General features: G+C 43.4%; 1 protein-coding gene across 6 annotated transcripts in view; it reads left to right on the top strand.

Annotated features, from left to right (window-relative positions):
- Nucleotides 1-27,796, top strand: part of bnc2 (basonuclin zinc finger protein 2) — a 178,187-nt gene that overhangs the window by 97,618 nt on the left and 52,773 nt on the right. Inside the window, exon 1 of one of the 6 annotated variants that reach the window (XM_067584867.1) lies at nucleotides 21,427-21,690. The exons of the other annotated variants lie outside the window; for them this stretch is intronic. Within the exon in view, the coding sequence (XP_067440968.1) occupies nucleotides 21,679-21,690 (12 nt within the window). The 5' untranslated portion in view covers nucleotides 21,427-21,678. Of the gene's footprint in view, nucleotides 1-21,426; nucleotides 21,691-27,796 lie in introns of those variants that run through there. 6 annotated transcript variants of the gene reach the window in all.

Below are 27,796 nucleotides of genomic sequence, written 5' to 3'. Positions count from 1 at the left end.
ATAACCACCACTGCCACCTCTGTCTGTCCTGTCTTGAGGACTAATGAGTGAGACTAAATGTTGACAGATTTTACTCTACAAAGAAAAAGGTCTGGAAAATAATTTGAGTAGGGGGTCATAATTAGCTAAATGAATACTGTATGCATTCAAAGATACTAGAGTAAGATCATGTTCAGATCAACAATAGCCCCACATCAAAAAAATGCTGCCCCCTCATTCTTTTAAATGAGACCAATGTGTTGGCACAGCAGGGGTCCTGACGCAGAGAGCTCCAGCAAAAAAACCCAAAAAACGCAGGCCAATAAAATAAATGCAAGTGCACATTTTACTGTTTACCTTACAATCATCATGATGGCAGATAAAATGTTTTAGCAACTGATAAGCTTTCAAACTCATAAATGTATTACTGAAACTGGACCTCCTGGATTATATTTATTTTTCTCACCAGTATCTGTGGCAACACACCCACGCCAGCAGTTTTTTGTTTTGTTTTTTTTAAAACACAGCACTATTTTTGGTCTGCCTGCGGAGACATTTCTTAAGCAAACAAACAGATTTGTGGAATCAGGAGTTGAGCAAGTGGTTGTGTATGGGTGTGCGTAATGTGTACCTTCCCCAGTCGAGCACAGGTCCTACAGAATATGTAAAAAGAGGGACTGCTTCCCACTCCTTAGTGCATATTACCCATAGCCCCTTGCAGCAGTCATTAACCATGACAGGGGTCAAGAAGGGTTGTGGACTAAGCACTCCATCGACTTTAGAGTCAATAAGGGACTCACGTCTGTCCACAATGACCCTTATAGTAATGTATTTAGGTGAGAAAGCAATGTGCATTTGTATTTGTATGTCGGTGATGTTTGTGAGATCAACAGTTTATGATCCATGTTCTGACTTGCTGAAGCTTTACAGCGTATCACTACTGAAAAAAGGTCATTTTCAAAAGGTGCAATCATGGACTGAAGAGCCCACATTTTTCTGACTGTAAATCCATTTTACCACTAGTAGCTGCAGCTCTCCATACAGTCCACACAGGCTTAAATAATTTACCTCGTCTTGCTCTCCCTATCTTGCACTTTCTCTACATGTCGCTCTCTGTTGATCCTCTCCCCCCCCTCCCTATTCCTCTTAGCACTTGCTTCATTTGTTTGCTTTGAGGAGCTAAATCTTGTTTGCGCGTATTAATAAGTCAAGGCGGATTATCCCCCCCACCTCTACCGTAGCCCCGTAGCGTCCTCGTCCTCTCTGCTTACACTGTATTTGCGGCCGGGTGGCTCTGTTTGCAGAACTCCCCCCCCCATTTCCCCCCTCCATACCAGAGAGGCCTTGTGCGCTAGGCTAATTAGATTAATTCCGATGCCTGTAATGATTGCTCGCCATCTATTTTTAATGACCGGCGCATATCAAAGAGTAGTAAAGCATGCTACCAGTGAAGCCTGCTCCCAGTCCCCCAGTGTGTCAGGCACTGTAGGGGGCACTGGCATAGTGTTAGAGTGATAGCATATTGCCATTGTGTGTATGTCCATGTGTGTACATTTGTGTCACTGCAGGCTAAGAAGGAACATGTGTTCAGCTTGGCCTCTGCCTGGCCTCCTAAAAAAAAAAATAAAAAAAATAACACAAATAAATAAATTACCATCGACTCGATGACATGACTGTGATTTCTTTGTGTGGTTGTGATATACATACTTCCAGCTGTCGTTATTTTCGGGTGCTGCTGATACACACATTTTACACATTTTATTCTGAAGGGACTGGAAAACATGACAGACGACGGTTAGATTATGCAGCGAAACAGATGCAGAACTAATTTCAAATCTGCATAAAACAAACAGTGTTTGTGTTGCTTTTATTTTGCTCTATCACTTCCATCTAATGTTTTATTTCCCTTTAAAACATATCCTGTTTTCCCTCCTCCCTCTCGCATGTAGTTAATCAAAAGTAAACCTTCCTCATAGTACGTCATTTAGCATTTAGCTTACACCTTGCTGTCCTTCAGCAAGTGTGTTCATCACTCCTCTTTATGCATTTGAGATGTTGCTCATCTTTAATAGATAGATCTAAGTCTCTTCCCTCTTTCTTCACCCCTCTGTCTCTCGGCCCTGTAAAAGGGAGTATAAATATTTGAGAGGCAAGCAGTTCAAAAGTGGGGAAAACGGGGCGTTTAGCGTAGCTATTTGGCAACACAAATCTGAAATGAGAGACTGCAAAGAGTAAAGGAGGAATGAAGGGAAGGGTGCAAGATCATGAGGCAAGAACCAGAAGTCATTCAGAACAAATATTCATACACATATCTGTCTCTCTCTCTCTCTCTCCCGATTTTCTTCTTCTGTTGCTCTCTCACACTGAATAAATAAGTGCAACTTACAAGTCACACACACACACACACACACACACACACAGGGTAGATTTCCATAAAATATTAAAGGAGGTGTTTCCTGTAATTATAGCACTGTTTGCCTCTGCCTCAAAGCCTGATCTGTAATTAAACAGGATTGCACACGCATATGCCAAAGTAAAGCACGCACAAACACACCTCCACACCCCCAGACACACACACACACAGAACACGGTGCAGATTTGTGAGTAGATCGCTGTGTAATTCATACTCTCTCATAACACATGCTCAAATTTGTACACACACACACTCAATGGACTCATTCATAGACAAGTGCTCATACACATCTAGGCTTGAGCAAACCTTCCAGCTCCTCACACACACACACACACACACACACACACACACACACACACACACACATAAGGAAAAAAAATCAGGAGTCTGTAAAATGCTATCTTTCCCAGACACCCTATTGTGATGTTATCTCCATAACTATCCATATATTGATCCACCTCCCTCTTTCCTCCTCTTTAAGTCTGTCTCCATCTGCCCCCCTCCCTCCCACCTCTCACCCACCCAGCCCTTATCTAATCTGGCTATGCCACTAATGGCAGCCATTCCCAGCCATGAACAAGTGCCATAATGTGCTCTGGTAAGCCGTTATGATGTGAAATGACCCTATTGATTGGCTTGCATCCCCACTGACAAAAAAGAAGTGGCGGCAGTCACTTATTACTGTTAATGAGCTGTGGGATGGGTCCTAAGTGGCACGGCACATGTGCACACGGATGCTCACACACATGCACAAACACACACAAACTGATGCATGTACGTACATATGTACACACGCGCGCTTTGCATAATTGTAGAGGCATCACTCCTACCTGTCTGTGTCCCGCCACATTTGAGCTCATTAGCGATGGGAGGTCCCACCGTGTGGGCGAGTGACGAGTTTTTAATGGCTGCCACTTGGCATTGTCATGTCGCGTTTTCGATGACTGTTGCATCTGTTTCTATTTTTGCGTCTGTTGTTCACACCCGGTGTGTCTGTAATGAACAAAGCAAAAGACTGCCACTTAGTCTGACAAATGATACAAGCGTTTGCTTTTTGAGTAAAGCGCGTTTCAACACAGGAGCCCAGATGTGAGCTGATGTAGGCAGTGTAATAGGAGCTGTAGCAGCAGTAAGTGTAATGATGGCCAAAACAAAACTGGGAGGTTTAGTTAGACACCAGTGTGTCAAGGCCACAGGCGTAGATCTGACTCTGACACTGTGCCGTGTAGACAGAGGGAAGGGGTGTATGCCAAGCTGCTTTATGAATGAGGGGAATCTTCGTCTTGCTTATGTGTGTGTACGTTCGTGGGCGCAGCGTGTTTTACAAGCTGGCAGCGCCTCCCGGGGATAATCCATGGGACACATCCAATCAGCCGCAGTGCATATGCGACACATGTTTTTTTATTCAATTTTCTTGTCTTTTCATCTTCCGCCACCACCAGAACGCTTCCTGCTATTTTCTTCCCAGCTCGGGACAAACGAATAACAGATGTGAGAGGTTGGAACGTACCCTCCCCTCCACCTCTCCTCTTCCCCTCCTCCTGTGCTGTGACTAGTCTGTGACAACCTTTGCACTCTCACTCTCTCCCGCTCTTTTGTTTCCCGCAAGCCTGCCCATCCCATGTCCGCTATGTGGGGACATAAAGCTGCACCCATCTCCCACCCGCTCCCATTGGATGACTGCGTGTCTTATTATGAGACTATTTACCTCTTTGTGTCTGTGTGTGTGACCTGGATCATTTTGATATATGTGTGTGGACTGGTTTTGCTCTTTAGGGACCCTCTGTCTACGCAGTGAATCAGAGATTTATTTAATTTACCGGAATAACAAGTCAGTGTGGCTTCTAAGAATAACTGTGTCATACAGTCGCTTTCGCATTTCATTGAGACACATCATTTGAACTGGAAATCAGAACTGGAACAGTCACAGGAACTTAAGAGAAGAGAAGCATCTTGCAACAGAGGAGAAATGGACCTTCACACTTCAAACAGCACTGAAACAGAAATGTTTAGAAATTAAATAAAAGATTCCCTGTCCTCTCACTGGTATTAAGTTAAGGTAGGATGTTCTGCTATGGTAAATACAATGCTCAAATGTTCCCATACAAATCAATTGAGAACTTTAGTAATTAAACTGTAATTCAATACATTTGCTTATTTATGAGATCCTCAAACTAATAAATCAATGGCATATCAATGTTGCATAGTTGAAAAGATTTATTTCTGCAAGGCTGCTGCTGGAACAGAGGATATAGTGGGGTGTCTGGGAAGAGTCAATATTTTCATATGTAAGCCTGTGAAATTAATGACCTAATATCTGCAATGAGAAAGCTCGTTTTAAAGGCATAATCCTCTCCCTGTTTCTTGGGAAGACAAGAGCATCTGAATCAATGAAGGTTTAGGCGCTGGGAAATTATAACTACATACACAGGCACATACACACATGTGGACACGAAAATATGCATGGTTATATCCAGGACAACACACACACAAACACTCAGTTTCACACGTTTTCCAGTCACACTGTGAGACAGAGTGCACACAGAGTGACATCCTATGACAATGAATACTGTTTTATTAGTCTCTTTTTTCAGGTAAAAGGAACTAATTAAATTTAATTTTACCGACATTCTAATTTCTGTGTATAACAAAAAACAGCACACGACATTTGGCAGTTCTTAAAAGTAGCAATCAGTTACTGTATTAAATCCAAAGGCCAAGTACGAGGGGAAACTGTACCTGCATTTTACACAGGGAAAACACATGTTGAAGGAGTGATTCCTAATTGTACTGTAATATGCTCCAGTTCACAACGGTACAATTCATCCTCGGATTGTGCAGCAGACCTTTTTCTATTTATGAGGGCTCATTTATTTAGTGTTGTGCAACTTGTGTGTATGTAACCCTTACCAAGCTTATCGGTAACAATGCCAGGAAAGACAGAGGCTCTTTTGCATGCGCACACACACTCACACAGACACACTCACATGATTAGAATTAAAATGTCATTACTTAGCTAGGATGGAGGAGCTCAACAAGGCAGAGGAGAGAGGGAAAAAACGAGAAAAAGAGAGACCAAAATGGTACTTAATTCTTTCATTATCCAAATGAATGAAAATCACATCAATGCATCAAGACAAGGCCGTGCATCTGTCTCGAAATTAACTCGACAATTACATGATGAAGCTAATGAAGGAAGGGGCTTAGTGTGGCAATAGCTTGCAGCCGTCAAAGGCTTTTGATTCCATTTGGAGGAAAGACCTCAGAGGGCAGCCTGGTCCGGTGCCAGCTGACCTTCTTTATCTGACCTCTGACCTATGGAGTAGCTCGGGAACTGAGCTGATAGCTGATTTGTTGGCTTGCCCTATAGCCCAAAGAAAAGGAGAGGGAGAGTGTGTTCTTTTAAATCTTGTTTTTACTGAACTTCTCGATACTTGGTATAGATATTCCATGCTGGTTGGAGGACTTGTTAACAGTGTTACAGCCTTGTGTACGGCAGCAGCAGCACACTGAGCATGCACTCATGCAATGTGAGTGCCAACACTGTGTCTCTACAACATGTTTAAGTATCCATAGGAGGCCACAGCGGATGAGGAAAATAGGAAGAATAGGATGGTAGGGGGCATGTAGAGGACAATCATTAAACTGCACAGAAGGAGGGATGAGGAGAGGCGGCTGGATGTGAGAAGAAGAGAGTGGAAAGCTCAGCGGTCCCCGAGCATCTGGCAACACGTCGCGGGGAGCCACGGTCCCTGTCATTAATAGTGATGAAATCATTTAAGCCATCAGGACTAAACGAGCCAGTTAAGAGACACTCAACGCTACACTTCTGTCTTGAGACGGAGAGGTGTGCTGTTGGCATTGACGCACACAGAGGGGGAAATAGATTTGTGCACGTGTGCAAGATGATAGTGTGTCGAAAGTGCGTTATTAAATGTATCTGTGAAGAACCCAACAGGATTCAAAATGAGGGCGTTTCCTTTTGATTTCATGGGGTAAAATTTATTCCACTATCAAAATTATTCTAAATAGTGTGTTTTGAATTTGAATTGAATGGTTTGTAAGTGCATTAGAGAAACTAAATTATGTCATTTGTGCCTATACTTAAAATTTTTAGTTTTTTTAAAAAGTTTCTAAGTTAAAAATTTACCACCATATGTTACAGTAATTGAAATACAAGTTCTACACAAACCACAATTTCAAATCAAATGAAACTTTTCAGCCTTTAGTTTGTGGGGCCATCTGGCCACCAGGAATGATAGCAGACAATAAAGACTGTGACGGATACCTTTTTTGGCCTCGAAGCTTTGGCAGCAATTATTCGAATTTATTCTAAGCTTTGCTTCAACGGGGGGCGGGGGAGGTCGGGGAGCTAAAGCCGCGCTGCTCACGTGGGCTGCTTGGCTGCTCTAACCTGTTAACATGGGCGCTGAAATGAAATTAAATAAATTACAGCCTTAGAGAGAGAGAGAGAGATAGTTGTAAGCAGCAATACATTGGTGATAACAGGGAAGCAGGTGCGTGGCATGGGGACCCGCCGAAAGAAGAGGGAGCAGCAGCTTCGGCGTGAGCTGGACGCAAACCGACAAAACACCGAGCGACACCGAGGTGACCAGGCCAGCGGGATGGAGAGGAGGAAGAGGCACCTGCACCATGACTCGTTCTCCCCCGCTGCCTCCGTCACCTCTTCCTCTCTCTCTCCATGCGCAAGGTTTCGTGGATAGACAAGACAAGAGGAGAGGTGAAAAATGAGAACAAAAATGAAGAAGAAGAAGAAAAAAAACAACATCTATACGAATATTCAAATACTGATTTTGCAGTTCGAACACCATGGCATCGAACAAAGCTTTGAAGCATTTGGGTCAACCCTAAGACTCAGTACTGTAAGTGTAAAAGCAGTAGAAGACAAAGAGTAACTTACACGATAAGTACTGCTGTTGCAACTTTGCCACAAACATTAACTATGACCAACACAAGCTTAGCAATCAATAGAAGGCCGAATTTAGGATGAAATGCAAATTCAGAACACATTGTTGGATTTGGTTTGTGGCACAAATCTTAAACCCTGTGGTCTTTTTTTTGGAGAAAACTGTGTATTTTGAATAAATGGAGACCCTCTGTGTTGACATGAGGACCACAGGGCTGAAAAACATTATAAGCTCACCACTAAATGAGTAGAACAGTAAATGTGGACGTTTTTATATCAAGTTCCAGCCTCAGCAGCAACCCTGCGGAAACAGTTTGAACAAACAGGTCAATTATCTAGTGCAGGCACTACCTGTACATTAACTCCATGTTCTCCACTGTATATGCATTATGCCTGCTTACACTCAAATAGATTTTTTGTCACCACACAGAAAGGAACATAAACTGTGTAAATGTCCGTGTGATAAAAGTTGGTGGAATCAAGGAACAAACTGTATTATTGGTGTTCCACAATTTACAAGAGATGTGCCATCATTAGAGCTGTAGCGAGTGGAGAACCAAACCACTGGCTAAATCTGCCATGAAATACTAGACTGCTGCAATAAAACCTGAGCATCTGCACCAAACTGGAAACAGATGAACCCGTCAAGGATACATTGTGCTTTTTTCCCCTCCTTGTTTCCTATGAGGCTGTGGGTCTTCTCTGGATGAGTGGTGAGAATAGTGATTTTGTGCATAATTATGCGCGTTGATGTGCGTACACAGTGCGCAGCATACACCGATCATGTGTGTGTGTGTGTGTGTGTGTGTGAGTGTGCGCACTGGTGTACGCTTGTCGGCCTTTGTGTGTATCATGTTATGGCCTACACAAGTGAGTACTGAGGCCACAAAGGAAATCCATTGCCAACAACAGCACAGCTACTGGCAAGGAGCCATACCACCCCAGAGGCTTATGGGATAGGGTTTACAACCAGAGACGGAGTGTAGGAGGGTGAAATCTGTAAGGGTCATCCTGTATTATGCTGTATATAGTGTCCAGTTATTCCTCGGAAAGCTGTCAAAAGCCTTCCTAGAATTCCATCTTTCTCACATTTCTCAATAATGACTTTGTTTTCATCTTGTGTATGTTGAGATAAAAAGCAACACTCGGCTTTGCACTCGTACAAATCAGGCTATTAATACCAAGCATTACACTGATGTAGAGCAGAGTACTAGAGATTTATAGACAACATTAGGAGTCAGACGAGAACATTATGGTGCTTATTGTGAATTAGGGCACGGGCTCTCTGCCTTGTTTGCTCCTGGGGAGAGGTCGTGATATCCCGTTACTTCCTCAAACCCCTCACTCAGAGGGGACAAGTGTGCTTTTTCCATCTCAGTTCCAGACAACTTATTTCCAGTGTGTTGGCTTTACGTTATATAACGATATTTGATCGTTGGGAGGCCATGCTGGATGGCTGGTTACACTATACAGATGTACAGTGGTGATTGGTTTATTAGCCTTATAAACATAACGATGTGGTGTGTTTGCCTCTTTGGCAAAGTGGACTAAAGTAGCTATAAGATGGCAGGGTTGTGCTTCATTCCTATTCTCTTGGTGGCTCAGTTAGATGATGTGTTATGCTTGTGGTAATTCATTTGAGTCAGTGTTAATAGTCAACATACATTTTCGAGTGGCATAATGTAGAATTTGAGCCCAGAGCCAGAAACCACCGCGCTCACCGCTAAGCTAACCTCTCTCCCTCTCCTTTGTCTTGTCATCCTTTTCTTCCCCCTTCTCTCCACTGAGCATCAGTGCTGCTTTTCGTCAGTGGCGGTGCCGTCTATTGACAGAGCAGTACATTCTAGACATATCTGGGGGATTAAGTTGCAAATTTAAGCAATGGGAAAATCAATGGGTTCCTCTTTTAATTCATGAGAAAGGCTGTCACTGTGAAAAAAAACAGTAAGGAGATGTGGCTGTTTAGATCACATTCATCCAGGGGGAAGCAGAAGAGAAGAGAGCAAGGACAGCATCCTTTAAATCTCTCCATCAATGGGTGTGAGGCTGCTGGTGGCTTGTCAGAGATAAAACCACTGGAGAAAAAATAGACCCTTTTGTTTCCACCTTTATTAGTGATCACAGCGGTTGTTTGTTTGAGTGGTCTTTCATAGACTGCTTGAATATTTGAATCAGATCAAGCTTTAATTTTTCTTTATCAGAAAGCAATGTACTCTGCTTTGGCAGAGCAGGAGTGTGTTTCTTGTCCTTTAAGTCCATGTAGAAACACTAGTAGTCAGCAGTGTTGGGAGAGGCTGCTGCAAAGGTTTTTAAGTACTACCTGAACTCTCAGCCAATAAAAACAGGTATCTGCCTGCACAGATGTATAATTTCACTCTTGCCAAGGATTTCTTCACATAAAGCTGAGAAGTCACCCAGCCCTTTTGTTTTCTTTTGCACAGATTCCAATCACAGATCTAAATTATTGCCACCAGAAAGTAAGAGTACAGCAACAACTGTTTGTAGAGAGGTGATGGGAGAAAGGAAGGGTTGTGACATAGAGCTTGGAAGCAGTAAATCTACATTGTCATGAGTACAGAAAAAAATATTGTTTTCTCAAACACGAGTCACCTAATTCCTGAACATTGGACATTTCTGGCAGACATTCAGTAAAGTCATCAGATCCCTGTGTTTTATGACTCCTCTGAACAAGTCGCGTTCATCCCCAGGTTACACTCTGATACTGTGTTTCCCCTGCTGACTTCAGGGAATTAGATTTTTTTTTAATGAACGGCTCAATATCTAATTCATTAAAGTGGCTGTTTTATTTGATGCATTCTCCTCACTCCAGCTGAACCAAGGGAGCAAGCCAGGGGATAAGGGGAGATGGCCCTGTTGATGGACGTCCAGTTGCACACACAATGTGCGCTGAGTATGTGCCTGCATGTGTCCCTTGGAGAGACCAGGGGACTCCGGTCGATTGTGGCTCCTCTCCACGGGGGCTGAGAGCGGGAGTTTTACTCTGTTTGACTGCTGAAGGACGGGAGCTGTAATTGGCCTTGCACACACACACTCTCTCTCGTCATTAGAGGCAGGCCAAGAGGCAGGCTTAACAATCGGTGTGGGGCACACTGCCAGTGTTTTCTCTTTTTCTCTGAGCGTCTATCTGGCAGTGAAAAGGCATAAGGAGGCATGTTAGGCTTTAGTGCCGAATTAAAAATGTCGCCCATGGCTCAGCTTTCTGTGTGTATGTATCTTCTGCTACCCTGTAATTAGCATGTCTCTCATTTACTGGGTTCTCTCGCATCAACTGTCTGATCTCTGCATAGATCACACACTCTCTCTCTCTCCAAAACACATGTAGCAACACAATAGACAGAGTTCATCCAGCAGCTCTTCACTCTAAGAGATCTAATAGAAACATGCATTGCATAATATATAAAAAAAAAAAAAAACAGGGAATCTGACATACAGCAGGTTGGAGGCCCTGAAGAGAAAAAGTATAGAGAGGAAAGGTATAGTAAAGTGGAACAGAGGGCTTTGGTGAAATATGAAGGGGTCAGAATAAGAGTGGAAGGGGCTCCCTAGCAGAGGCCTGGGGGGGCCGCTGGGGATGTGTCAGGTGCCTGAGCCACGCTCTGCGCCAAGCAGTGTTGTTGTTACACCGAGGGCAGCGCCACAAGTCCGAAAGTATTGATTTCCCGCCTTGTCGAGAGGCAGAGAACTGTCATGTGGAGAGCACTGACCTTGGTACACACACTAAGACAACTATTCCCCCCGGCCCCCCACGGCACAGAGAGGAGAGAAGAGAGGAGCAGATGCAAGACACAGCAGCGGCAAGCAAGAAAACAACAACTAGCTACTGAGTCTCCTGCGGGGGGGTGGGGTGGAGGAGGAAGGAGAAGAGAGAGGAGGTGAGCATGAGAGGAAGAAAAAGAGAGAGAGAGAGAGAGAGAGAGAGAGAGCTTACAGGAAAAAAAGTAGGAGCAGGAAGCAAAAGAGAGAGAGAGATAGAGAGAGAGGGGAGCTAACAGTCAAAGCTAGGGCCAGTTCCCCAGAGTTGTCAGTGGGCAGCCCAGTGTCTGGTTATCACGCTGTTTGAAATGACAATGGCTTGACTTGTATTTTCCTCCTGAGACCCAACTCAGATCTATAAGCCAGAGGGGGAGGGAGGGAGGGGCGGGTTAGAGGAGCAGAGAAAAGAAAAGGCTGGTCAGAAAAGGAGACGATAGAAGAGGGAGCGGGAGGGAGGAAATAGTACGACAGAAAGGCTTCTGACAAAAAGAAAGCGAGGGGAGAAAAGGAGTAAGAGATTGACTCCTTTGCTCTCTATCACTGCTGTAGTTGTAGCCTTTGAGATCTACAGAGAGAGACAGAGAGGAAGGAAGAGAAAGAGAGCAGCGGCAGAAGCAGCAGCGCTCAAGTGAAATGTTTTTCATGTGGAAGCTCCATCAGGATTTGACAACAAAAAGGGCTCCCTGTCACCTGCAGCTACTGTACACGGCGGAGCTCATCCCCAGTCACTCCAGAGCGCAGCAAGAGAGACAGACGGAGAAAACACAGCCTCTACAAAGAGCTCTCCTCGGGTTAGATCACGGTGACAGACACTTTAGAGACCCAGCTTTAGTCACACATCTCTCGCCTCAGATCAGGGTATTTTGCTAACAAGCTCAGCAGTAAGTTCCCCTCTCTTGTACACTGAAGCTTATGAATAAAGGCCACTTTTTTCATGATGAGGAGTTCTGTGTAGAGTTGTGAGGAAATCTATTCACACTTTTTTTCGAGAATTTAAAAGAAGTGGAGTCCTAATTGAATTAGCTGGCTTATTAGTGTTTGACATTGTAAGTAAGCTTGGCTGTAAGTAAAGGAAGTGGGGACTTGGGATTTAAAGAGCAGTGTTGGTTTTGGTTCTAATTTTACACTCTCCTGACACACATTATTCCCCTTAGCTGCAGTTAGGCCCAGATATGGTAATGCTAATAATATATGTGTGCAAAGGGGGTTTAAGTGGCTGTCTCACCTCAATTGCCATGCATGGGAAACACTGTCGTCTACGAACCTTGTGTGGCTACAGCCTCGTCAATGGCACGGTCTCGTCATTTATGGATAAAGCAGAAATAGTAGAATGGGTGTGATTAAAAAGAGATTCACAAGTCGTAGAAAGGGTGTCATTAGACAAAATAAGAGTTATTGTTCCATTTGAAGATAAGAACAAGCAGCCTTCCTCATCCTCCACCCATCTTTGTCTGCTCTCAATCCTCTTATCTCAACATGTCCTGAAGGAGAAAAAAAAGAAGCTACGCACACCTTTGGCCATAATACTGTTTAGTAGCCTTGACGCTGATTTTTAGTCTGCCTTAATTTGGTCATATCTAATTGCTAATTACACTTGCTTTCATTATCTCAGCGTGTTAAATCCAAGGGCTTTAGCAGTATTACCTTTACTGACTGAAAGAAAGAAAGAACCTTTGATCAAGATTAACAACATATACTCTCCTTCATTCTGCGCAAAGACACACACACACAAATCCACACGCACGCATGCACATACTGCACAAACTTAATGAATCCGTTTCATCTGTCTTCTTGACTTACTCTCTGTCTCATCAATATTCACCTCCCAGTGTCCTAAGAACACACAGTTTCTAAAAAGTACAACTTCATGCTTTTGGAGAAGTGTATTAAGTAATAACACACACTCACACTGAATGCTAATTAATAGACTTTTCAGTCAATAGCAGCCGTTTCTCCATCATTTTTACCATCCTGCCTGGTCAGTAAAGTGTTAAAAATGACTGGGGCATTGGTTAATATCTTAATCTCTTGCCTCATGTTGATTGTCTGCTTCCTTTGGGAGCGCAAAAGGAACCTTGTGGCTTTTACCACATCACTATGAGTGCTCTGACCATTTAAAAACACAGAAACACAAACATTGGCATTTATTGTACCTCCCCAAAAATATGGTGAGACAACTGGCAGCAAACAAACGAATAAATGTAAGCCTCCACAATTAGCCCTTGCTCTCAGTGGATGCATAATGGATCTCACTACACAAAACGATTACGTGCCACTTGAGATAATGACAGATTGTGCTAAAAGGAGCTACTTTACCCACTTAGTCAGCTCTCTTTGGGGGTATCACGCCATTTGTGTCTGTGGTGAAAAGGGACATGCCAGTGAGGTCTGGAGGCCCTTCAACCTCCCAGAGTGCCAGAGGGCGTAATGCCAAGCCAATGCCGTGCCTGACACATGATAAACTCGAGGACAGGTGACCAAAGTGAAGCAGACCATTCCTTGCATTCCAGACAAGTTTGCAAGTAACGACATGCCAAAAAAAAATGCTACAAGTCAACAATGTCACTGGTGTTAACAACCATGATGAAACAGCAGAGCATAAAGGTTAGACATTTTAATGATATAACGGCAACTTTCTTTCTCTGTGCCTGGCTCGGTGAGGGCTCCTTTTTTTTATTATTTCGAAATCAAATTTGGCGTGTTCTCAAAAGCTATTTAATATAGTGTTGAGTGCAAATGCCAGTGTACTACACTGCAACTTTCATGCCAGATGTACATCCTAAATCCAAAACACAGACAATGCCAGGTCCAGCTGATGTTACAGCTAAAAATCCAAGAAGAAGATTGCTAAGGACCAGCTTTGGCACAGTTTTACAGCATCAAAAAATAGAAAATGGCGATATATCAAATAAGAGGACACAATAAAAATAACTTATCTAGGAACTATTCAATACTGAAGTGTATTGCCTGCTTTAAAGTTTTATTATTATTGAAAGATTTATTCTGATGTAGCGGGCACTTTGAAAGAGAAAATGAAAAAGAGAGAAGGATAAAGGGAAAGAGAGAATTTGCCATATTTGCTTGAGAACATGATCATCTTATCACACAACACAAGTGCATTTCTTTTCATTTCCATCCTCGTTTTTCTCTGTTTTTTTTTTCACTCTGGTCCTGTATCTATCCCATGTATTCCCCACTGCCCATGACATACTGGAAATGCCTGGTTAAGTGCTGTTCTGACATTAGCTGAGTGTAGTCACAGCATTTGGCCTGGGGACAAATGCTAGAAAGGGCCTATAAATATGGATGCCACCCCCCCCCCCCCTCCTCTTTTCTCCCACTCTCCCTTGGCTCCCTGATGAGTTTGCATGTGTCTGTGTGTGTTTGTGTCTGGGTGGCATGCCGTTTGCACTGTCACACCATGTCCCCACTGTTTGTTTATTCGCACTGACAGAGATACACTCGCTTGCCGTTGGTGCTCACCACCTACGCATGCTAACCAAGTGCTAAATGACTCGCTAATGCTCCAGCTCCTCCTGTAAATAATGCATCCGCCGATGCCAAGCAGCTAGCTAGCACTGTGGCCCCAGCTGTCTGAACTATTTCATAGGCTGATGAATCTGTTAGCCTGCACGTCACTCAGTTTTCCTGTGTGCATACGTGTGTGTGTGTGTGTGTACTAGCGGGTGTCACTGTCACATGCTGTTACATTGCAGAGCATTCACACCCAGAGAGCGCCGTTCTGCGTGAAAATGATGCCAGCCAAGCCAGGCATCTTCCTGTGCACCCACCTCTGCCCCTGGCGCTGTGGCGGCCCTGTGGGTGCCCCGTGGCCGCACTGATGCCAGCACGTGCGGAGCTGCAGGGAGGGTCCCCATGGGGAGGAAGTGGGCCATTAGTACAGTCCTTGCCCCAGCGCTTTATTCCACTTCAGTACACATCACACAGGGCCGCCCTCTCACTAACTAGCTAACACATGCTAATTAGCCTGGCGACAGAGCCAGTTTCTTCTTGCTTTGGGAGCATATGTGTAGCTCCAGAGCAAAGCTGGCAAAGAGGACCTGGCGAGGGACTGATGCTGCTTCATTAAGTTTTCTTTTATGCCCTTCAAATAAATGTGGAATGTCATACAGTAGCTCAGTGTTTTAGAGTAGCGTGAAAAATGTGAATGATGGGACCAGAGTGATTCTTTTAAATACAGTTTCAATACTGGAAAGGGGTCAGAGTTCAGTCTTATTTTCAAATTGGGGTGTTTTACTGACAACTCAGTGTTCAGTGCTTTGACCTCACATAAATAAACTGACTTGCCTTACCTTCTTGATTAGTATGACTCCTCTTCAACCAACCTTTCCTGCAACATCTTCATTTTCTGGAAACTAGAACAACTACAGGCTTAATGAAACTTAATGATGATAGTCATAACACAACAATAATCCAGTGGTCTGGAAAACTAATCAATGCGTCTTCTCTACTTCCCCTAATGACCTGTGAAAACAAAGCAATAAAAAGGCGGTGTGTGTTTATTTTGGCCAAAGCAATGGGCTGATAAGACGGACTGGCTGATTAGAGCTGAGCAAAGCCAAAGACGGTCACAAAGATTAGGACACCACACAAAGCTAATGTCGCCACACAAGGTAAAGGTGGAAATGTGTGTGCGTGTGTGAATTTCAGAAACTTTCCAGTTGACTAAAGGGCAAAAGTGATGGCATGTCTGTAATCATTTGCCATTTAAAAAGTGTGCTCATCCACTGACTACAATGTCTACAATGCTGTTGGCTTGTTATGTATGTATGTTAAATAGAGGAGAATTTCCTGATTCATGTCCTTACACTATGATTTTCCTGTTACTGTAACTCAAGTCAGCGGTGCAAGTTTGTCATCCCAGTAGTGCGATGATAAACACATGTTGTTTCCCTTGTCTTCTGTGTGAAGTGGCTGACCGGCGTAGCTCTCGTTTAAGCATGCCTCTTGTCTTCTGGTCTCTGGCTGATTCCTCCCAGACTTTGGCCCTTCACCACAAATCATTGTGGTGTGCTGTGTGCAGCTCTGGGACACAAATGTGCCCCCAAAGTGGTGCAAAAGCAACGTCCTCAGAGTAATTTTTTCCCCTTTTCAGTAGGAAACACAAAACCCAGGGACTATTTTTTTAACAAGCTTGTGATTTCCACAGCTTCTTTACGGCATGATGGAAAGTGTCGGTTTGAGTGACTGCTTTTAATTAGTTAAGTACAGATAGGGAGAAGAAGGAAAAATAATATTTTGCTTTCACGGTGTAGAGGGATTATAAAAAAAGTAAAAGAACAGTAAAAAAAAAAAAAAAAAAAAAAAAAATCAGTAGTGTGTGCGGAAACTAGAAATCATCATATGCACCAGTCCCCTTGTGAACACTCTCTTTTTTCCAGTTTTGAGCAGCAATATTATTTGTCACCACATCTTACAAGTCATATCAGTGGAAATCATGATATGTTCTGTATATGTGCTTACACACACACACACACACACAGAGAGAGGAAAAGAGCACCTTAAGATCGATCTCTAGGGGACAAAGCAAATATAAGTCATGCATAGTGTATTAGGACACACACAATTTCTGGATTTCTCAGAATTAAAATGATTTAACAAGCCCTGTAATAAATGTATTTCTTATTCCCTGGTCATATCATATGAATACCTAAACACACAACACACATCATACGACAACATGGGAGCTCAGTGTTAGGTGGATTACATGGAATGATGGGGTGATGTGTCTTTTTTTCCCCTGCTTGCTGGAGAGCCTGGTGTCCTGATTAAAAATTTCAGCTCCACTGCCTTTCTAATTAATTAGCGAGGCCACTCAGAGGAGCGCTGTGGACCAATTAGTCTCTTGCAAGCCGATGATGCCTATCGCTACAGCATCACCGTACAGCTGTCGCTCCCTGCTCTGAGGACGGCTGGGGATGGACCCTCAGGTGCTCACACAGGTTCAAACAGCAGCGTGCGTGCATGCACACTACATGAGATGCATGCATACACGTGGAGTAATAACAGTAATCATGATAATAGTAATAATAATATAGACAAAGGAGAGAAATATAAATCTATATTAGGCACATGAAAAGAGACATTCATGAGCACCGGATCATAAAATATTCTGAGACTGAGCTCATTTTCATCAAATTAAAAGGATGATAAACAATAATGTTTTTGAAGTGCCATGTAAAATAAATGTATTAAGTCTGGATTAGATAAAATTAGCTCTTGCAATGACTTAGTGTCTGGAATTGTTTGTCTAAAGGAGTTTGGCTGCCAGACTGCTAAGAAACAGTGCTAGAACAATAAGTTGATTAATTTGTCAACAGAAAATCCATCTTTGCCTATTTGGATAATTGAGTAATAATTTTCAATCATTTCTTACCTAAAAATAATGAAATGCAACAGTTTTCTCCCTTAAATAAATTCTATCTCTTTGGATGAATCTGACATTTTTGGATGAAAAAATATTTCTACTGTAAATGAAAATATTAATTGTAAACAAATATCACTTGCAGCAGTAATAATTCGCCAAAATTAATTTGTGCCGACTGAAATGGTGCTACTATTGAGGTATACTGTAAGGCAGTGCAGCTGGAAAAGGTGAATATGCATCTTAAGGAAACAACCATTCTGGGTTCTTCTATTTGCCACATTGAGCTAACCTTGAGGCATAGCCTTATGTGTCTACAATACCACAAATTTGCGTTTCCCATCTTAACCAGGACTTGACGTTACAGGCTACATGGCTTTGAAAGCTATGACAAAAGCCATCTGAAAACGCAGAAGCTGTACCTCTTTCACCCTGTTCACGCTTTGTACATTAAAAACAAAAGTAGATGAAATGATTCAGTTTCTTAGGTCTGATGGTGAATTCATCCTGCATGCTGACCACAGGGCTGGGTGGGGAGGTTGGGGGAAGAGAGGTGTCTGCATTTCTTCGGAAGGGTGGCAGAGTTTGCTGACTTTGTGAGAACGGACTAGTTATAAGACCGAGGAAGCTCATTTCCACTTCAAGGGGTCGTCTGAAACATGGCATCAGCAGGCCTCTGTGTTAGCTCTCGCTCGGTGTACACATGCATGTACACGCACACTCACACACACACATTTGATCGTCTCACATTCACAGATACACGTACTCATAATGTCTCCCCATCGCCTCCTCTCCCAAAGTCTAATGTTTATTCGTACTTGAGTAAAATGCGCTGATACAGTTTTTCTTCAAGACTGAAAAACAGCCAAAAGCTAAAAAAAAAATGTGGAACTTCAAAGCCCTGTATGGTGGTGGGCACACATTAATGAACACATCACACACACAAACACACACACTTAATGTCCTGCAAATAATTCACTTTTTCGTAGGACTTTAATTGCAAAGTGGACCGTCGATTGCCACGTTTGAGCATAAAAAATGTATGTGTACAGCACGGACACACACCAACACGAGTCACTTTGCAAGCACAAACAGTCAATACCGTAGTGGCTGATTAGTATGAGAAGAGGGGATGAATATTGGAGAAGGACTCTCAAGAGCCACCGATGAAACATGGAGAGGATGTCAAAGAATTTTGTTCCCATCTCGTTCATTAGATCTAACTCAGGCTAGTGGATGCTCAGAGTGTTTTTAAGTTCATTCACGCACACGCACACACACACACACACACACATGCATACACACACACACACACACAAAGAGAGAAAAAAAGCACACATTGAAAACAACACTGGTGGAAACAGTTGTAGTTATTAGATCGGCGTGTCTGACATTTTGTCTACATAAGTAATTAATTTAGCCTTTCTATTGGGAAAGTCCAAAGAGCCCAATTAACATGGCTAATATTGCTGCATCGTGTAAAAACATCATTTTTTTTAATACAGAGGGAATATTCAAATGACTTGCCTTCATTATTCAAATGTATAAGCAAAGTCATCACTGGGGAAAGAGACAAGATGGGATTTAAACTCGCAGGAACAAGAAAATGATAATCAATCTTTTATTTCTGCAAAGCAATCAAATGAACAACATGTGTGCTTTTCCTTTATCTTGGTTCTCTTTATTTGTGTCATCTGAAATATGGGGGTTCTTGACATTTGTCGTTTTTTTTTTTTTCCCTAGAAATGTTAGAAGCTTGTTTTTGTATATTCTGTATTGACTAAGTGCCATGTTGCCATGACATTTGTTATACAAATTATTTAATTTTAAAAATAACAGATTTAGAAGGCTTGGCAGTATGTTTGCATTAGTCTAGAAGCAGTTTTCTAAGTAATTGAAATTATGCAGTAAGTCAAGGATTTAGAGAAAGAGGATTCTTGACTTTTACAGTTGGTCCAGTACACATGCTCAGACAGGAAGCCAGGCCAAGTATCGCTCCTTTGCCAAATCCCACGGCTTTGTAAGCAACACGCTGCAGAAATGGAATCAGACAAATCATATTCTGAATTTAGAGAGTGAAAATGTAAAAAGGTCAGGAGCAGGAGTGAGGGACGTTTTATAGTTTATTTGAATCTGTTTTTATAGATTGCTATTGTGGTGCTGTGTTTTCTATTTTCACGGCTCGTTCGGGTATTTGTTTTCTGGCGAACTCGGGGGGCCCCACTACTGCAAGGCCCGGGCTCTTGGCTCTACTCTCCCACTCGTATAGCTATAACAAAGTCAATATTACAAAGAGGTAACACATGTCGAGGTATGCTTCAGGCCTGCCCTGGTGCTGCTGTGATCCTGGATCGGGACACGCACACACACACACTGTGTAAAAGAATGCATGCCTTCAATGGTAGGCTGCCTACCTCCATGAAGAAAAATGTATACCACTTTTTTTTTCTCTCTCTCTCTCTTTGCAAATTTGTTCTCTGGTTGAAGCTGGTATTTTGGCTTTCACACATGTGAAATTGTTCATGTATGCGAGTGAGTGCACGTGTGTGTGCGTGCGTGCGTGTGTGTGAACCTCTCTCACTACACAGTATTATGTGTGTGAGTGCAAAGTACTTGTTGGTGTCTGTGCGTTCACATAAATTTTGAGTGTGTGCGCTTGTGTGTGTATGTGTGTGAGGGCCAGTTTGTTTTGTTTTTCCCTTACTTCAGCACATCTGAGAGAGCTTTTCTGGAACTCCTGAGCCCTGTCCAAACAAAGATGGCCGAATGTGAGGGGTGAGGGATGGAGGGGAGGTGGATCAGGGCGTGCGTGTGTGTCTGTATGTGTGTGCGTCTATGTGTGTGTGTGTGTGTGTTTGTGAGTTTTGAAGTAAGCTGGGACCAGAAGGGCCTTGCGAAAAACCAAGAGGAGGGAGAGAAAACCGAGCCCCTGAGAAAGGCAGCTGGAAACACGGAGACTTGCGGTCTTTCTCCCCCACTTCTCTTCCTCCTCCTCATCCCTCCAACCCCCCCCCCAACCCCCCCGCCCCCCTCTCCCTGGTCCAGCTGCACTCAGATGTGTCTGCCTGGTCCCCCCCGAATTCTCCCCTCTCCCTCACCCCTGCGCTCCCAAGCTCAATGCCACTGCCAAGGAGAGAGAGAAAGAGGGAGAGTGGGAGAGAGAGAGAGAGTGTCGCAGCTGGTAATACTTACTGGCCATTTTACCGCGGTAAAGGCATGAGATTCATTAGGCCAGGGCCCGCGTGTTTTGTGCTGAGTACCGGCCGTGTTATTGTTAGGATGTGGTAAAATTATAAATATGGAGGGGTAAGGGGGGGGTTTGGGGGGTGCAGGAATCTAAGTGGAAGGGGTGGAGAAGAAAAGAGAAGGGGAGAAAGCGAAGCGGTGGGGGAGGAGGAGGATGAGGAGAAACATGCCACTCATTAACTCCTCGGCCACAGTCTTGTTTCTCATGATTGGGTGGCAATAAAAAAGTCTGTCACAATTTGTCAAAAGTTAATGACTCAATGGCACACCAGCACTCAAGGGCTGGAAGACACGCTAACATATGTCGAATTAGTCAATAGCTTTATAATTGCAGAAATAAGGATTCCGGCTTGAGCCAAATGAAGCGGACTTTAGAGAGTCCTGAGAGGGAATTTGCAATTTGGTCAGGTCGATTGCAGAATTGCAATCACCACGCCTTGGCACTGCTTTCCTCACGCAATTGTGAGGTTCTTTTCTTCCCTCCCTCCCACCTGTTTGAGCTGCTCTGTGTCTTCTTTGTGACCTGTGACTCTGGAACAGTGTCTAGCCTCCACTTCAGCCCCTCTATCTGTGAACTTTGTAAGACTGATAAAGACTAAAGCACCCAGATGGACTTTCCTTTGGTCTGCCGTCTCCCTCCCTCCCTCTCTTGCTGTCCCACCACACACACACACACACACGCGCACAGAGTCTTGGAAAGACACTCCTCACTTCTCTCCCTCATTGTGTGGCTTTGGGAGTGACACACTTGTCATTTCAGTAATGTAGCCATTGGTTAAATACTCTCTCTGTCTCTCCCTCCCCTCTCTGTCTGTATCTCTGTCTTTGTGTCCTATTTCTCTGTGTCATTTGCTGTCTGAGACTGTAAATACTAATGGAAGTTGCAGTTTTTTCTCGGAGTGTGGTATCTAAACGGGGAACTACGAAAACTGAATCAAGAGCAGTCTTCTCACTATGCTGGCTGAGGTAAATTATCTCAAATATCTGTAAATAACAACAATCTGGGCCTTGAGTTTTTTTGTCTTGTTGTTCTGCTACTTTTGGTGCTATTCTATTTTATAGACGCAGCATTTTATATGCAACATATAACTAAAAATGCAAGTGGATGTGGCACTTGGTTGAAAATAATCTGAATAAAGCAATTATCCCTCGTTCAGCATAGTTTATACATAGTTTTGTATTTCCACAGCTGTTGGGTGTGCAGGCCCAGGTGTTTACAAGTAAACCACCATGCTGACACACTGTTTGAACAAAACTCTGAGGAAAGAAACAAATATTATTGCCCAGTCGTGTGTCTTGAAAACCAGCCAATCTATCTACAGTAGTGTTCGGTGTAGTTGAAAAAACACATATACATAATTTGGAGATTGCTTACACACAATTAGCGCAGGCTTTTTTACATTAAAAATGGTCAAAGAAAATAAAGAGCTATTGGCAAGATTAAATCTAGGAGCTCTTCCAAGATTTCTCTGGCTGGAAGCTAGTTTGAGTAGGGGAATTCAATGTGTGTGAGTGTGTGTGTGTTTGCATGAGAGGGAATGTGGGAGAGTGTGTGGGCGCTTGCATGTGTGTAGTTCAGGAGTGAGAGTCCCACCCTGTAGACGAGTATGATGACTAAATGTCAATTTGGGGGAGTCTCTGCAGTGCTGGCCTCCTGTCGTCACGCTGCTGTCAAGCCTGCACAGCGTGCGTGTGTGTGTGTGTGTCCTGTCGCCCACGCCAACCAATGATCGCCACGGAGATTTCCCCTCGCAGAGAGGGGTCGGCAGTATGTCTGGGCTCTGACTAATATTTTCTGTTTGTGTTAGGGTGTAGATGGGGAGAGAAGTAAAGAGCAGATGATGTTGGTCATCCTCACACACACTAACCCGATCCCCCCCTCACCACTCCTCCAGTTTGCTCTGTCCCCTTTTTACTCCCACACTCTCTTCTTTTCTTTTTTTTTCTCCTCCCTCACCCAAACATGTGTCTGGTCGCACTGTGTGGTCATGTCACTCCCTCAAGTCTCCAGACGGTAACCTTGCGTGTTGTTGCAGTGCAGGCTGTCACTGTGATATTAGCATTCAGTGGGCCGGCGAGTGCAGGTGTCACATCTGACAGGGAGTTGTCCTTATCTGGTGCAGGTCGCTCCCTCCAATAGGCTGAAGGTCAGAGCAGATCTAGTATATATTGACGACAATGGCCTCTTTTATTGTTTTTTATTTCCTGTCCACACACACAATGGGCCGTGATAAGCCTAACAACTTGTGGAGTGATTTCTGTTTAACAATTCTACAATTTTTGCACAATTTAGAGACTAACTGAAAAAATACTCAACAGATTAATTGAATGTAAATATTAAAGCCTAGCTTTGAATTCTTAATACTAATACTAATATCAATTTGAGGTTAAAAAAGGGTAAATGCTATCTGAGTTTTTTCTATTAAAACATAACACCAACAAAAAAAATCACTACTAAGGATGTCTTAAATTTTGTGAACAACATATTCATAGATTGATAGACATTTTATAGTTGAAAAATGTATTTTGTCCCTCTAGCACATTTTGTGAATTGCTGTACTGCAGTTTCTTTTCGACATGGACACTGATATATCTGTTGTAATCTAAAATTGGTCTGGCTCTAATGAAAATAATCAGAATAATCATTTAGCTATTTGGCTAAATAATAACACCAACAAAGTAGTTCAGTTTAAAAATGACATATTAAATTTGGCCAAAAGTTGGGTCATATGGGAGAGAACTGTGAGATCTAGTCTGACATCTTTTGCACAGCACTTTCTCAACCTTCCCAACTCTCCTCATCAGCTTTCCTCCACAACTCTTCCCCACCTTTCTGATACACCAGCTTGTCTGACTCCCCCCCCTCAAACTCACCTCCCTGCTCCCTTGCTATCGCACTTCTCTTCCTTTTCCCCAACTTTCCCTTCATTCTCTCTCTTTCTATCCCTCCGTCCCTCCCCGCCTCCCCCAGCACCCTCCTTTGAACCTGGCCTTGTGTCTGTGGACCCAGAGGTCTGTCACTGAGCAGATGGTTTGATCTCTGGCTGGGGAAATGCTTTGAGGAGAGCTGAGAGGGGCCAGGGGCCTGGACCAGGGGCTTCTGCCTGGACCTGCTGTCTACACAAAAGATGGGAGAAACTGCTGCTCCCTTGATGCTTAGAATATTTGAACTGACAGCGTAGTACAGTGTTAACAGTACTCCATCTATATCGGCTGCACTGACTGAGAGCATGGCATTTGATAGCGAGATCACAGGGTTGCGTTTCTGGTCCAATATTGTGATATTATGTTCGTTCTCCCTCTCTGTTTCACAATATCAAAGCCAGCTGGGTCCTTTATCCGTCCACTCCATAAACAAGCATGACTGTCCTGAAGTACACGCACAGTTATTTATCTTCCGAGTGAGTCAGGCTGAAAGTTTCGTCATTGATCTGATTTGAAATTTTTCGGGGTGGTGCTCATCACGGGGAGATTTACTTTCTGTGACTCTGTCAAGCCACAATGAAGAAGTAGGAATGTTGGAAGCAGAAATTTCACTCAATTGTGTGCGTGTTTTGATTCTGGAGTAATCACATGGGTGTTGTGTGTATATATGTGAGGGAGTGCAGAGAGTGAGTCATATTTGACAGCTGACAAACACAAAAAGACAGGACTGAACCTGGTCAGAGTTGAAACTGGACGTCATCTGGAAGGACAATAGATGACAGATATCATCACTCACAATTCATTGTTTAGATTGTCCAGTTATGAATTTCAGATTTATGTTCTTGATAAATGATTCCTTTCAATGACTGACTGTGTTGCAATTTAATTACCAGCAGAGAGCTCATTTTGAAAATGTATTCGCACATGAAAGGCTACAAATTGTAAAACTCTGAGCTCATGCCAATGTAATCTGATTACATTTAAATCAGACTTGATATGTATCCGCTACACCTGTAACTTCTCCCCTCAGCTGAACCCAACACCGCAACATCAAGACAAATTTTACTGCAGTAAAAGCAGGTGAACGCAAAGTGCACCAAGACTGCAAGGCACTGCCAAACATCTGAAACTTGTGTTTCAGATTTTCACACACACAATGCATTTCAGATGAACTTAATAGTTCACCACTTTTTGTTAGATGTTTATTTACCTTTCTCACTTCATGTCTAAACTTCATTTTCAAACTTGGCCCTTTTCACCCTTATTTTAACTAGTTTACAGTACAGTACGTTACTAACACGCCTTTAAAAAGGGCTAAACCTAAACACTAATAGCTTTTTGTATATATTTTATTAAATTTGAGATATACTGACTAATCGACAACGAATCTCACAATCTGTCAAGAAGAAAAGTACATTAATTAAAAGTGCGTGCAAACAACAGACATGGCTGCTTCCATTTGTTTGACTTAAAGAGAGGAGAAGAAAGAAGGGAAGAAAAGAGAGGGGTCCCAGGTCTCCACATGAATACATGAAAACACATGCTTCTCTTCTCCTTCTGTAATCCACCGGGGACTCACGCCCCATTTGGTTCCCATTAGCATAGCTCTGGTCGCTCTGCCCCGTGTCAAAGCCCAGACGCACAGCTGCACAAAGGACAGGGACCTCTGGCTCTGTGACTGCCAGCCGCTGGGCTCAAAACCAGAACTGACATGGAGGACGGGCTTTACACTGTGGGGATTTGAGGGAAGACACAAGCCTTTTCTGTCAACTACATTTTCCCCCTGTGCAGTATAAGTGTGTTTTATGCTGAAGTCGGTGCACAAATGATTAATCGTTGTTTATTTTGTACCACTTTGTGAGGCAAGGAAGCTCTGTTTCAAGTCAAATCCAATGTATAAAATCAAACAAGCAAAAATTAGCCTTGGCATAAGGTATTTGCTCCCCTGTATTTTGTGGCGTGCTGTGTCTGACTACAAAGACTTGCTTTATTCAGCGTGTTTTATTTGTCACCTGTTTCCAATATGGACATTGTGAAGTCCTGATCTATCTGACGGAGCCAGGGCTGGCTTTTTGACACGCAAAGCTGCTGTGCCTCTTTTCCTACACACGTTGGCTGCACATTTCTGGCAGGAAATTGACAGGATTTCAGCAGCTAACTCATGGATGAGATAATATCTTGTGGGTGGAAGAGAGGACAAGATGCTCCCAGTGTTTTACAGTGACCCTAAGCAGAGACAAATTTAAATCTGAAGCTGCTGCTGCAAAGGCGAGGCACACACATGCACACGTACACACAGGGTTTTCATTTAAATCTCGGCTTTGCTTAACTCACCAAACAAGAAATGTGGTCTGTGGCTGTGTGTTGAACATGGTAAAGGTTTCAATTAAAGTAGGATTGAACAATACCCACCCAGCATCCAGCAGCTGTCTGGGTTGGCTTTCCATTGTGCACTGTCTAGAGTGGATACAGAGAGGCTGAAAGGGACTAGGCAACCGGTGTTTTAGCTGTGTTTTCAGTAGCATATAGTTACAATGTCAACCTTAAAAATGACAGGGTAGTAATACAGTTGTACAGGATATTAGTTTAGGATCACCATCAGTTCTATGGTTTCATAGTATCTTTTTTGACTTCTATATATGCTGCTTGGTTGGACCGAGTTGCATGTAGCCTGCTTCCCCGTCTATCTGTTTAAAATCCTCTCTGAACCAACTACAAGAGTCCAGGCTGAAACCATCTTGTTCTGAAGCTCCTATTTCCTGCAGTTCTTCAGTCCATCTGTCCCACTAACACTCTTTTAATTGAGAGTCCTCCCCAGTCTGATGCTGGCCATTGCTGACTGTCAGTGTTTATACAATTGGGCTGGGACAGGGACTGCAAGCCAAGCAAAACATCCATGAAACATCAAGCCTGCAGCTAAACAAAACCCAGCAGTGAGACACACACACTTGAGCCAGATAAGGGCTGAAAATGATGCTTTTCTGAACGCAGCTAGGTTAAGTTGTTGACCATAGCAGTAACACGGCAGCTGTGAGAGAGTGTTGACTGTTGTCTGGGTCTAATTGCTACAGCATTGTGGGATTTTCTCCACTCACTTTCACTTTCTAGCTGCTCATTTTTCTAGTGATTTACGAAGTCTAACACACACTCGCTCACACACACCCCTCTGTCCTTTTCCTCACCGTTGTCCTCTTTAGTTGTGAGCCAAAGAGGAAACCCTGGCGAGACGCTAGCACAGTGACTAATGCTGTGTATCTGGCCGAGCCTCAGATAACACAACCTCCTCCCCCGGCCTGCTGTGACAAATATGTGCGAGTGTAGCAGTGGGATCTGGGCCCAAGCTTGTCCCTGACCCAACCCAGGCCAGACAGGTTAAACTACGGCCAAGTGCAACGCAGATCTATGCTGTCCACAGAGTACTGAGTACGTGAGAATCAGGAGAAGCAGTCTTTATGATCTTGTCTTTCTTATTTCCTCTGACAAACCCCACACACACAGACATTCTTGATGATCTTGTTTTTGATGGCCATCTTTGAAACATGTAACGTTTCTTCTCTTACCTTCTTTCTTTTTTTAAATTCTGTAATCAGTCTGCATTCTTTCATAGTATTGCGTTTTGATGCCGTCATATCACAAACATCTTTTCTGTTACTCTTCTCTTTCACGTTCCTGACTGAATGTGGAACAATGCACAAATTAATCCCAAGAAATAACAGGCAAAGTACATCCCCTCCCTTCCCTTTTTTCCCGTCAGTGCCTCCTCAGTTGAGGGGGCTTGCTGCTTTAATGCTTCTTAATGCTGCTGTCTGTTTAATGGGCCAGATATGAGAGGTGCTGCTAGCCAGCGTAATAAGTCAGTGATTAGAGGGCGCCTTGTCACAGCAGCAACCCCGCAGACAGTGGCACGCTCTAATTGCCGTATTAGACGCCCCTTAACTATCTTGTCAGCTGTCAGACCCCAGCTCGTAAACAGCAGAGGTGCATTTGATATTTCCATTTGTTTATTTCTGTCTGCTGCTGTTAGCGCTGCTGCAGAGAGGGGTAATTAGAAAAAGGCTGTGTTGCGTGACTCAGTGTGCTAAATTTGGCTACTGTAAATTTGAGTTTACCGCGTCTATACGCTTACCTTGCGCGGCAGCTGGATTCG

The sequence above is a fragment of the Thunnus thynnus genome, chromosome 3, assembly GCF_963924715.1.
Source record: "Thunnus thynnus chromosome 3, fThuThy2.1, whole genome shotgun sequence".
Classification (NCBI taxonomy): Eukaryota; Metazoa; Chordata; class Actinopteri; order Scombriformes; family Scombridae; genus Thunnus; species Thunnus thynnus.
The sequence above is the reverse complement of the archived record's forward strand: the minus strand, read 5'-3'. Positions and strand labels throughout refer to the sequence as shown.